Source organism: Odocoileus virginianus, chromosome 24, assembly GCF_023699985.2.
Source record: "Odocoileus virginianus isolate 20LAN1187 ecotype Illinois chromosome 24, Ovbor_1.2, whole genome shotgun sequence".
Lineage (NCBI taxonomy): Eukaryota > Metazoa > Chordata > Mammalia > Artiodactyla > Cervidae > Odocoileus > Odocoileus virginianus.
In genome coordinates, this window is record NC_069697.1 from 39394213 (window position 1) to 39407418 (window position 13206).

The following is a 13206-nucleotide window of genomic DNA, read 5'->3' on the forward strand; positions in this document are numbered from 1 at the left end:
GATGGAGGGCATTCAGTGTTCCATTATCAGCATATTTCACAGAGGGAAGGAAGAGTATTGGTTAATGGTATAGAAAGAGTTGGTTATTGGAGCAGAAATTCAAACATAAAAGCTTGAGTTTATAAAGTGATATTTGTTCAAAAGGTTTTGGCTCTAAGAGGATGTTCTCGGAGACCCCTACCAAAACACCTGAGCTTCAGTATTCTTAGCTGTAAAATTATAAAAAAATAATAATAACAATAACAATATCTACTCTCTGTTCTACTTAACATAAATGATCATGGAAGGGATTCAATGATATATTTTGGTGAAGATGCTTTTAATATTAAATTGTTGCATCTATGTTCGTAATATTCGGTGGAATACTAAGAATTAGAGTAACTAAAACCATAATAATTTTAGACAATCTGATCCATTTTCTTTTATGCAAATATAACCCAACTGCAACTAAGTGTCTCTTTGTTTATTTAGAGCCCCTTCCTATGTGATGATACATCTTTAGCTCATAAAGCAAAAATCTCTTTGATTTTAAATGCATAGAATTTAAAAAGAAAGTGACTGAAAAATAGATTTTGTTTTCAGGCAACTAATACACTGGCTAGACTTGCTTCTTTTTTATACACAAATAACCCTAATGTGGTGAGAGTGAGAGGGATGATCAAAGAAAAAAAAATAGATTATAAAAACATGGGTTTGCATTACTTTGCACTGCATTCTATTTTTGCTGTAAACCACTGATGATGAAAAATTGGTTGATGTCCAGGATCTTTACAGTCAAGGTTCACTAATTACTTGTTTGTACAAGAGACACATAACCTTCTGGAAACCTCTTTATCCTCCAAATTATGAATTCTTGGAATTAATAGATAATTTTACTGAAAGAATCAGCCCAGCTAACAGAATAGTGATGATTTGGGGTTATATTCTGCTACATAGCGTGCTATTTTGAATTACCCACAATTAGTGTGATTTCACAATATTATCTTTAAGAAAGCATTTTCCTTCCTTGCATTTTCCTTTTTCATATCATTGTTAACACCACAATGAAAAAACCCGAAAAAGCTGCTCACAAAAATAATTCAAATGTGAACTGATGCCCTTAGAAACAACCACATTTGCAGCTCTCTCTCACCTCATACTCAAAAGCACCCACACTTATCTGGTCCCTTTTTCTACATCCTCCTTAAAGAGGGGGAAAATGTATTCAGTGTATAAAAATAAGCTATTGTATCTCAGAAAGGAGATGGGATGCTAATTAAGGGTTGTTTGAATGAACAAGTCACATTACATTGTCTACTGGGAGCCGGCTGCCAATTGCATTTTTGGTAAAGAGTCAAGAAAAACATTCAGGAGGGCCCCAGCAAGCTCAGGAGAGAAGCAAGCAGTGCTTCCATTTATCAAGTAGGTGCACAAGCCTGGATTATATTGTTAAGAGTCAGGGTGCAAGCTGAGAGCTCCTGCCTGGCAGTCTTTCTTACCAGTTTCAAGAGCCACCTTCTCACTGAGGGGCCTGCTACTCAGGCCCGATCCTGGACAATGGGGCACATATGCCTGACTGCTGGGCCACTGAATGCCTCTTTCTTTGTTCAATACCTTTTGCAAGATTCTTTGTCACTCTTCTTGGATTCATCCAGGAGGCATGGGTTTTAAGTCACACAATAGCTCGGGTCTTACAGCGAAATAATTGATGCTCCATTGAAAGCAACCAGGCAATTTGGTTAGTATGATTATCTTTAACAAATCGGGGAAATTTCATACATTTGGCAATTTGTAAAGGAGGAGGGAAAGACATTGCTTTATTTTTTAAAAGATTGCTATTTTTTTTAATTATTAAAATATAGTTGATTTATATTGCTGTGTTAGTTTCAGATGTACAATAAGGTGATTCAGTTATACAGATGTATGTATGATTCTTTTTTAGATTATTTTCCATTACAGGGTATTACGAGATTTTGAGTATAATTCCCTCTGCTGAAGGTTTCTCTGTTTTAAAATGTTAATGTTATATTAGCCAGACTAAGCCTGATAGCCTTATTGCTTGATAGTCTTGGGGATGGAATGGCATGGAAATAGAGGTGAAAATGATTTACTTTGTTTGGAAAAGGACCAGAATGTAGAGGAGGCAAATGTGTTTTCATTGTAGTGGATGAAAAACAGTGGTTCCACTAGATGAAGTGACTTCCTTGTGGCTCTGTCATATAGAGCATTTGGTACTTAGCATGATAGAGCCCCAGAGGTGTGTTTCTGATATGTTGCATGTCTTTTCCTTTAGTTCTGTAATTCTGTAATTTTTTTGCTGTTGCTCTTTTAAATCTATAAGAATTTAACTATTTTTAAGTGTGGTCATATGTCTTTGACATAGATGTAGAGAAACAAGTGTCCTGAGGACTGAAAGGTCCCTAACCAAAGGCAATAAGTGAAAGAATTTCTTTATCAATATCCATGTGTGTTTGAAAGAGAATGATGAATTCTATTTAAACAATATTTCTAAAATTAAATTACTTCCCTGGGCACTGAAGATAAAGGATTAACTTTCACACCTTTATTCTTAGACATTAAAATATGTGGTAAAGAACTAATAGTTCTTTTGTGGTTGTTTAAAAGGCAAAAGAATAAATAATATGAGTTTATATGTATGTTTGAAACTCATTTTGTAGTTTTTTAAATAATGTGATGATGTCATAAAAATAATATATTTGACGCATGATCTAATGCATATTTAAGTAATGATCGAATCACTGTAGATCAAAAACCCATTCCATAATCCAGTAGTTGTAAAATACAATAACAATAATAATAATATCAAGTTTTGAATGCTTACTGTATTCCTGGCTTTGTCCTAAGTGCTTTCCATGTATTAAATCTTGAGGAAACTGAGGCCAGAGAGAGCTTATGTTTCCTGTTTATGGACTCACAGGTAAATGGTAGCACCAAAAGTTGGTCCCAGGCTCTTTGACTCCAAAGCTTGCACCTTATCCATCATATTATGTTTTCTTGTTTGCAATATAATTGTTATTACTGCTATTAAACCCTTCAAAGAGGATCCTTCATAAAAATTTTTAAAATAATTTTGCTACACATTTATTTCAAAGGATCCCATAGGTGAAAAGAAAATTGGTCCTGGAAAATACAATACCACAGATATATTAATGGCCATGATGTCTACTTTACATACAGGGGAGACTGCATTCTATGGCATCTAACACATTACAGATACTCTTACTAGAGACATTAGTTTGATGAAGCAGGAAATGTGTGAAAATGTGAAAGTGTTGGTCACTCAGCTGTGTCCCACTCGTTGCGACCCCATGGACTGTAGCCCGCCAGGCTCCTCTGTCCATGGAATTCTCTGGGTAAGAATACTGGAGTGGGTAGCCATTCCCTTCTTCAGGGGATCTTCTCAATCCAGGGACTGAGCCCTTGTCTTCTGTACCGCAGGCAGATTCTTTACCATCTGAGCCAGCACCAGGGAAGCCCCAAGGAAATGTGACTTGCCTCAATCATAGCGGGAGAACATTTTTTTTCCACCTTGTTCATCGCATGATAAACTCTAATATTTGGATCTTAGTTTCCTAATTCTTAATTCAGTTCTGAATTAGCCCTTAATTTCTCTTGGGGATTTGAGAAATTTTGCCTTAATTATTTTTTGTATGGGATTAACAGCAATAGTGTTGGTTTAAAAAAAAAAAAAACTTGATTGACGTGTAATTTATACTATACATACTATGGGCTTCCCAGGTGGCACTAGTGGTGAACAAACAAACCTTTCTGCCAATGAAGGAGACAGAAGAAATGTGGGTTCTATCCCTGGGTCAGGAAGATCCCCTGGAGGAGGAAATGGCAACCCACTTCAGTATTCTTGCCTGGAAAATCCCATGGACAGAGGAGTCTGGTGGGTTACAGTACATGGGGCTGCAAAGAGCTGAACACAACTGAGCACCACATGCATATATATATATACTATAAAGTCTACCCATTTAAAATGTATAGTTTGGTGGTTTTAGCTCATTTACAGAATGTTTAAAATTGATACTTGATTTATTTTATTTAACTAAATAGAAACTTTTAAGATGCTTGAATGAAAAATGCTTCAAGGCCAATGAAAACCATTAATATTTGCTGTGTTCTTCTTTCCCCTTCTCCAGAAATGTGTGCTTTATTGGCCAGAAAAGAGAGGAATATATGGAAAAGTTGAGGTTCTGGTTATCAGTGTAAATGAATGCGATAACTATACTGTTCGAAACCTTGTCTTAAAGGTAAGAATGTGGAGCTGTAGCAGTCTACAAAGTGGAAGGTGTTAGAGGACTGCATTTTTATTTTGAACTTTTTTGTCCTCAGACCTGAAGATTCAATTTAAACAAGTTAAATAATGTCAAGATCAAGGGGACATTATAATCACTCTCTTATGTATTTTGTTGTCAGCTACTATCACTCTGGAATAATTAATTTAAGTAGACATTAAAGAAATCCACTTAGTAGGGTACTATGGTCTTTTAATCTGCATACATATAACTCCTCTGATATAACCTTTTGAACACCTTTAACTAAAGGACTAAAGGCTTGTGCTGGAGATGTTATCATGATTTCTTTTTTTAATGTCACTTTGTCTCAGCAGATTTAAGTAAGGCCTGGAAACTGTGAAAGGGAAAATCTGTACTCGTGGGTGTTTGTGGGAGGCAAGAAAAGCCTGAAGTGTTGTTGAGATCTTCCAAAACTTGGAGTTACAGTCATTTATAGGGACTTTCCCAGACCAGATTATGTCATAGAAAATTTATCTTATTTAAATTTTGGACAGCAAATGCTGAGGAATGTTGCCATGGTATTGTTGGTATTGTTTTTACTTCTAGAGAGCAATCATCCCAAAGATTCCAGTTCTATCTAGAACCCCACTGCTGGGACAGAATCATCACAAAGAAAAAGAGAGACAGAGCTGCACTGATGGGTTTTGGTGGGAAATTCACGATAGGAAGGCACTTGGAGAAATCTGTTCTTCAACATGTATTCTCTAGTGTCTAGTCTATGCCGGGCCCCAGCTTGGTTTTGAGATGACTGCATGGACCCTCATTTGTGACTCCTTTAACAGGGATTCCTCACTGCTGTTAAACACTGGTATTTAGGGTGAGTGTAGAGGCATTAGAGTGACTGAGTATAAAATTAAGCATTCTTATACTGGTCACTATGTTTATAATAACCTGTCAGGAGCATTCAAAGAACAGGAAACACACTATATCCCAATTCTTTCTTGGCCATTTATTCATCTACCATTATGTTCATGATCATAAATGACAAACATATGTATGTTTTCTATATTAAATATATATCATATATATATATATATTTCTCATTTAATTGAAGCAAGACTGTCAGATTTTGACATCAGCATATTTACAGTAAATTTTTCTCAGGTTGAAAGAATATTCTTCAAAAGTCTCCTAGATTTTATTACCACCTGGAAGTGAGGAACAAGCAAGATGGCAGTGATAGAAAGCGTTTAGTATTGTGCTTTGGATGACTCTTTGTTCCACAAGTAAATGAAGCGTTTGGTGGCTGTTTCTATTTTCAGCAAGGAAGTCACACCCAACGTGTGAAACATTACTGGTACACCTCATGGCCCGATCACAAGACTCCAGACAGTGCCCAGCCCCTTCTGCAGCTCATGCTGGACGTGGAAGAAGACAGGCTGGCCTCCGCGGGCCGAGGGCCTGTGGTGGTCCACTGCAGGTAAGGGGTGAGCTGACCTTTTGCCTCAGCAACCGTCTATTCTTTGTAAAGTCATGCAGCAGGTGGGAGCTGGGTTTGACTCCCTGGTTCTGACTTTGCTGGTAAATTGAACAGATATTGAAACTAATGGGCCTCCCCCTTGATTCTTGACCACAGTGATACTTGTCAGAAATGAAGTGCCTTTACTAGCGTATTTTTAGCAGTCATACAGTGGAGAAAATTTCCCTAATGAAGCACTCAGGGAACAGGAGCTCTTATTCAGTCAGTCCTCTACCTTGAAATGTAGGTGGATTCATTTAGTCTCATCAGTCTCATGAGGAGACTGATTTTTTAATTCTCATATGATTTTTTTAATTATCAACTTTTTTTTCTTGTTTTGAGATGCCCCTGAACTTTACTAGGATTGTATCTTGATAACATTTTTTATTATTATGCCAAATTTGGTGAAAACCAGTCAACTGTTCTAAAAGTTACCTCATGAAAAACAGATGGAAATAAATTTGTGAAATGGTGAATGGCAAGTGGTAACTCACCATGAGGAAAACAAAGTGCTGGTAGCGGAACATGCGGCCCTGGAGGCTGGGCTGACAAGAGGCCAGGCGATGTTCAACGGCAGGTCTTATCCTTTAACTTATACCTCTCCCCGCTGTTTTCCTGCTAGTGTGCCCAAAGCAAAGTGCAAATGTTAAAGTTATCTATATAACTGGTCATTTATTCTCCATGCTTTCTCAAAACAATTTGCATTACTTTATTGATCCCCTTAAGTCTTATAAGATAGATTTTGGTGATATTTTTAATAACCAAAGTGTATTAATTTAAATTATGATTTTAGCCTTGTTTTGAACCTTTGTGGTTTAATTAAGAGTAAAATTTACTGTGTGTCTACTTGCCCAATGTGTCACTATCTAGTTTCTAACATTAGGCCTTATCCTAAACTTAACTTGGGTCTGAAGACAAATATCTAACTGACCCATACTCTAGAGCTGAAACCGTCCCCCACCCAAAATCATAAAACAGTGAGGATATCTGAAATGAACTAAGCATTTCCCCTCTAAAACCAGCTCCCCTTCTGATTGCTGTTTCTAAGAATGAGACCGTCTTTTTTCCAGCCACTCAACATCAAATGTTGACAGTTATCTTTGGCCCTTTTCTCAATTCCAGCCTCAGTATCTAATCAGTCACCAGATTGGCTTTCCCTTCAAAGCTTCTCCCATAATCATCACTTCCTGCCCAACCACCCAAGTTCAGGCCCTTATGACCTCATCCATGTATTTTAGAAGTCGGCTAATTGCACATACACACCCCACTTCCCCATGCTCCACCCCCACCACAGTCTATTCTGTGCACTTCTCTTGGATGATGTGCCTAAAACCCTCTTTCATCACATGGAGTCTCTGCTCAAAGCTTCACACAGGCTTCCCATTGCCTAGAGCAAAATTCCTTAATCTTGGATTTGTGGGTTAGCTACAGGGGCCAGTGAACTTAAAATGACTTGAACAGATTTGAGTACATTAAGTTAAGTGAATTTTCTGGGGAGTGAAAACTCATTGCTTTCAACATATTCTCAAAAAAAAAAAACAACAAAAAAAAACAAAGAGTACCATTCTTTTAGAGGATGAAGTCCAAAGTTCTTAGCTTTCCATAATCCTTTATAGATTCCACTGTACCTTCCCAGCCTTCTTTCCCACTATTCCTCTAACGTAACTTTCTCTTTCTAGCCAAACTAGTCTACTCATTGTCACACATCTTATTTTCTGTTCTGCTGCAAATTTTTCCCTATACCAGTCTCACCCATGGAACATTCTCTCACATTGGTGATAACCAAAATGCGTGCCATTCACAAGGCACAGTTCAAGTACTATCTTTTTATTGACCCAAACTCTCTATAGACACTTACACTAAAGGGGATGCATTCCTCCTCTGAATTCCTCTGCACTCATATTCAACAGGAAACAAGTGCCAAGTCTGAGAAATAATTGCTATTTGACTGCTGCTGTTGTTGTTGTTCATTCGCTAAGTTGTGTCCAACTCTTTGTGACCCCATGGACTGTAGCCCACCAGGGTCCCCTGCAATGAGATTTCCCAGGCAAGAACACTCGAGTGGGTTGCCATATCCTTCTCCAGGCCATCTCCCCAACCCAGGAATCAAACCCATGTCTCCTGCATTGGCAGGAGGATTCTTTATCACTGAGTCATCAGGGAAGCCCATATTTGAGTGCTGAAAGGGGAGCTCTTCACTCAAACTATGAGATTTGAAGAAAGCCTCTAAAAGTTGGACTAATGCTGAATAGGATCTTGAAAAAAGGACCAATGTTTGTGGTTTTAAAAGGTGGTAGGGTGGGCATTTCTGACTGGAGAAATATCATTAACTCAAAAAGGAAAATTCAAAAAGAAAAGGTTTCTTTCGCAAAGATTCAAATGAAAACAATGACACAAAGGATACAAAGTCAACAGCACAAAGACAAAAAGCTTGAAAGTTCATCCAGTCGTATTATGTAAGGCGTGAATACCATGGAAGCGTGCTTAGACATTGTACTGCGACCATCTGCAGTTTTTGCTGGTGCTTAGGCATGTTCAGTCATGTCCAACTCATTGTGACCCTTTGGGCTATAGCCCTCCAGACTGCACTGTCCATGGAATTTTCCAGGAAAGAATAGTGGAGTAGATTGCCATTTCCTGCTCCAGAGGATCTTCCTGACCCAGGGACCGAAACTGTGTCTCCTGCATCACCTGCATTGGCAGGTGGATTCTTTACCACTGAGGCACCTGGGAGGCCCCTATGGTTTTTGAGTATCAAGTAATATGATCAGGTTCCTATTTCAGAAAGATGAACCTAGCAACTGTGTATATCATGAATTAGCCCAGGAAGAGTCTTGAGACTTGGAAACCATGATGAGATCATCGTTAATCATGAAGTAAGATTTCAAAAACGTGAGCACAGTTTATAGAAAGAGAAGCATGGATCCCAAAAGCTCAGTGGAGGTGGAAAACATAAGAATTGGTAACAGACTGGATGTGGGAAGTGAGAGAGGGGGAGACGTTGAAGATGGCTCCAAGATTTCTAGGCTGGAAAACTTGTGGCTGCTTGGTAATGCCATTGAGGAAAAAGAGAATTAATTCTGTTTTAGATACATTGAATTTAGAGACACTGAACTGCAGCAAGTGTAAAATAGCAACAGCAGAAGTGCCAGCTAGGAGGTGGAATGCTAATCTAGAGTTTAGGAGGAACTTGGGGAACTTAACTGTAGATTTGGGAGAAATTTACATAAAGATGGTTGAAATCGCTGAAAGAGAGAAAGAGACAGACAGAGAAAGTTTGTAAAGTTGGTAAATTGCCATCTAAAGAGATTCATGAGTAAACCTTCCATGACAGGTAATATTTCTGTTCAGCTGTTACCTTGATTTAAAAAAACAAAAAAAGACTTGGAAATATATGCCTTTAGCCACATCCTCTCTCCTAAACTGAACTGAATCTTCAGCTACTCACTAACATCTTTCACATCAGTATGTGTATGTGCTAGTCGCTCAGTCTTTTCCAACTCTTTGCGACCCCATGGACTATAGCTCACCAGCCGCCTCTGTGGAATTCGCCAGGCAAGAATACTGGCGTGGGTTGCCATTCTCTTCTCCAGGGTATCTTCCTGACCCAGGGATCAAACCTGGGTCTCCCGCATTGCAGGCAGATTCTTTACCATCTGAGGCACCAGGGAAGCCCCAGCCACATTTTTATATCCAGGACCAAAGCCCCCACTGTCTTCCTCAAATCAGACCTCATTCCAGGCTTCCCACTGCATCTCAATGACGCTGCCCTTCTTCCAGTCCTCCGGGCGAGTCACCTTTGACTTTTTGCTTTTCTCACTGTTCAGCTCCACTCCTCTGTGCTCACTTCTGTGATGTATGTAGACCTTTCCCCTCCTTGATACTGCCCATACCTTACTGAATTTCAGGCCCTAATTCTTCTTTGTAGAACAGCTGCTACCTTTTTCACTATTCTCTCCACCCACCACCTCCCTCCATCCCATTCATTCTACTTCTTAGACCTAAAAGGAAGGATGCTGTTGCAGCGCTGAGCAGAGGGCCAGGTTTGTACACTCAGTACATGAGAGCAGCTGCTGTTATCATAATTATTATTGTTGATCCTAATGATTGTTTTCAATGTTAAAAGAATATATTTTATCTCTGCTATTTTCCCTGCACCTTTTAATTCACTGTCTGTCCTTTGCAGTGCAGGGATCGGCAGGACGGGGTGTTTTATTGCTACATCCATTGGCTGTCGGCAGTTGAGAGAAGAAGGCGTGGTGGACGCGCTGAGCATCGTCTGCCAGCTGCGTGTGGACAGGTGAGTGTTGGCAGGATGCAATGAGAGACACTTCACAGCAGCAGCATCATCACAACCTGATTTAATCACACGCCTGACTCTATAAAGATTGGTGTAAAATGCTTAAGAATCTACATTATACTAAAACGTCATCAAAGAAAGTGTTATTTGCAACCCTGACCCTCAGGAACCCAAAACCAAGAGCTTGAGCTTAACCCTCCTTGTCTCTGAGGCAGGTTGCTTATAGTGGTGGCTCTTCTTAGACTTCCAGCTCTGTTCCTTCACAGGGGCTTTGCATTTTCATTTGAATTCACTGAGTCCTTCACTTTAGGATCTTGCTCCTTTAGAATGAGGCATACACCATACTACCAAAAGTCATCCTTTTTCTCCACTCATCCTTTTTTAAGTGTGAAAAATGCACATGACAAAATTTACCATCTTAACCATTTTTAATAGTACAGTTCAGGGTGTTAGGTATATTCATATTGTTGTGCAACCAATCTCCAAACTCTTTTCATCTTGCAAAGCTCTGTACCCATTTTCTTGGCAACCACCATTCACCTTCTGACTCTTTGAATTTGACTATTCTAGGGGCCTCATATAAGTGGAATCATACAGTATTTGTGTGTTTGTTAGCAACTTATTTCACTTAGCGTGGTGTCGCCAAGATTCATCCATATTGTAGCATGTGTCATAATTTCCTTTTTAAGGCTGAATAATATTCCACTGTATGTATATACCAGATTTTGTTTACCCAGCTATTTGTTGACGGACTCTTAAGTTGCTGCCACCTTCTGGCTGCTGTGAGTAATGCTGCTATGAACATGGGTGTACAAAGAGCTGCTTGAGATTCTTTAGGGTATATACTCAGAAATGAGATGGCTAGAGCATATGGTCATAATTTTCCAAGGAATGCCACACTGGTTTCCATAGCAGCTGCACCATTTACATTCCCATCAACAGGATACAGGGATTCCAACGTGTGTGCTTGTTTGCTTGTTCTTTTGTAGTAGTTGTCGTCCTAACGGGTGTGTGGTGAAAGAGTCATTTTCAGGCATAGATGGTTTGATAACCTTTGTGAGGATCTCTGTTTATGCACTGAAAACAGAACAAACAAGCGGCTTCTTTTCTTGCTTTGCTCTGAAACTAAACCTGGGGAAATGAACAGTTGAGTGAGTGACAGGTGAGTGACAGAGAAAGTGTGTGGATGCTCATTGAAAATGGGCACAGAGAGGAAGATGCTTGCAATCACCTGAGCAGAGGACATGCCTGCTCTGCAGTCCACTGTGCTGATGTGGAAGGAGAGTTGTCCCAAAAGCTCGGCTCTGGGTTCTCTTCATTCACACGGCAAGTGTGTGTGAACCGCCTTCTAACTGCAAGGCATTGTTCTGGATGCTGCAAGTACTGAAACAGCATGAGTGAGGCTCTGCTCGCCTCGAGTTTACATGCTAACAGTGAGAGAAGAGATAATAAACAGCAAAGAAATAAACAGGATGATTTCAGACAAATAAATGCTGGGCGGTAATAAAACACTGGCGTCATAGAAGCTGAGCTTCCTAGAATTTAGCCCTATGACCTAGAGTTTCCTAAAAGTGAAACCACAAAAGTCATATTTATTGAGCTGCTACTCTGTACTTAGGTCCTGCAATTTCAATACAGACAAAAGAATTATTCTGAAAATTCAATGAGAAAATAGATATAAAGGCACATAGAAAGCCTTCCAATAAATGTTCACTTTGTTACTGCCATCTTCATTATTACTAAAATCATCAATAAAGCCTCTCTGATCTCTAAAAATTAAACATTCAAATTCCCTTTCGGGATGATGTTTTCCCTCCTCATTGCTATCCTTCTTTCTTTCCTTTTAAATAATCATTTCTCCATCTTTGTAAGTGTATCTTCCCTCTATTTTTCTCTTAACTCCGAGTGGCTTATTAGAGGCTGTTACCCATGGTGATTACAATTATGGACTCTGTAAACAGACTGCCTGGTTTTGCATCCTGGCTCCCACCATTGCCTAGCTGTGTGCCCTTGGGCAAGTTACAGGACTTCTCCTTGCCTTGATTTTCTCATCTGGAAAATGGAAGTAATAATAATATCTAATTCCGATGTTCTTATAAGGATTAAGAGGTAATCTGTAAAGTGGCTGGCACATAAGCATGTAACCAAGGTTAGCCACAGTTATTATCAATAGATATAGCAAGAACCTGGGCATGCATCTGTAAAATGGAAATAATAATATATACCCCAGAAGGCTGCAGTAACAGTAAGATAAGATTACACCTGTGATGTACTTAGAACACTTAGTCTAGGTTTCTTTCCTTTTTGAATTCTTACTGAATTTGTTACAATATTGTTTCTGTTATTTATGTTCTGGTGTTTTGGCTGTGAGGCATGTGTGACCAGGGATTGAACCCACACACTCTGCATTGGAAGGTGGCGTCTTAACCAGCAGGCCACCAGGGAAGTCCCCTAGTCAAGTTTCTTACCCTCTCTCTACACTCTCCCCCACTTCTGCTTTTCCATGAATGCTGAGTTGCTTCAGTTGTGTCAAACTCTTTGTGACCCCATGAACGCCAGGCTTCCCTGTCCATCACCAACTCCTGGAGCTTGCTCAAACTCCCGTCCATTGAGTCAGCGATGCCATCTAACCATCTCATCCTCTGTTGTTCCCTTCTCTTCCTGCCTTCAATCTTTCCCAGCATCAGGGTCTTTTCAGTGAGTCAGTTCTTCACATCAGGAGGCCAAAGTATTGGAGTTTGAGCTTCAGCATCAGTCCTTCCAATGAATATTCAGGACTGATTTCCTTCGGGATTGACTGGTTTGATCTCCTTGCAGTCCAAGGGACTCTCAAGAGTCTTCTCCAACACCACAGTACAAAAGCATCAATTCTTTGGCACTCAGCTTTTTTTATAGTCCAACTCTCACATCCAAACATGACTAATGGAAAAGCCATAGCTTTGACTAGATGGACCTTTGTAGGAAAAGTAACGTCTGCTTTTTAATATGCCATCTAGGTTTTTCAAAGCTTTTCTTCCAAGGAGCAAGTGTCTTAATTTTATGGCTGCAGACACCATCTGCAGTGATTTTGGAGCCCAAGAAAATGAAATCTGTCACTGTTTCCATTGCTTTCCTGTCTATTTGCCATGAAGTGATGGGACCAGATG

The 13206-nt window shown here is 39.5% G+C and overlaps 1 protein-coding gene across 3 annotated transcripts in view; it reads left to right on the forward strand.

The window, feature by feature from the left end:
* Window positions 1-13206, forward strand: part of PTPRR (protein tyrosine phosphatase receptor type R) — a 270659-nt gene that overhangs the window by 238865 nt on the left and 18588 nt on the right. For all 3 annotated transcript variants that reach the window (XM_070454591.1, XM_070454592.1, XM_070454594.1), the window contains 3 exons: window positions 4146-4256; window positions 5564-5721; window positions 9947-10060. In XM_070454591.1, the coding sequence (XP_070310692.1) occupies window positions 4146-4256; window positions 5564-5721; window positions 9947-10060 (383 nt within the window). The remainder of the gene's footprint in view (window positions 1-4145; window positions 4257-5563; window positions 5722-9946; window positions 10061-13206) is intronic.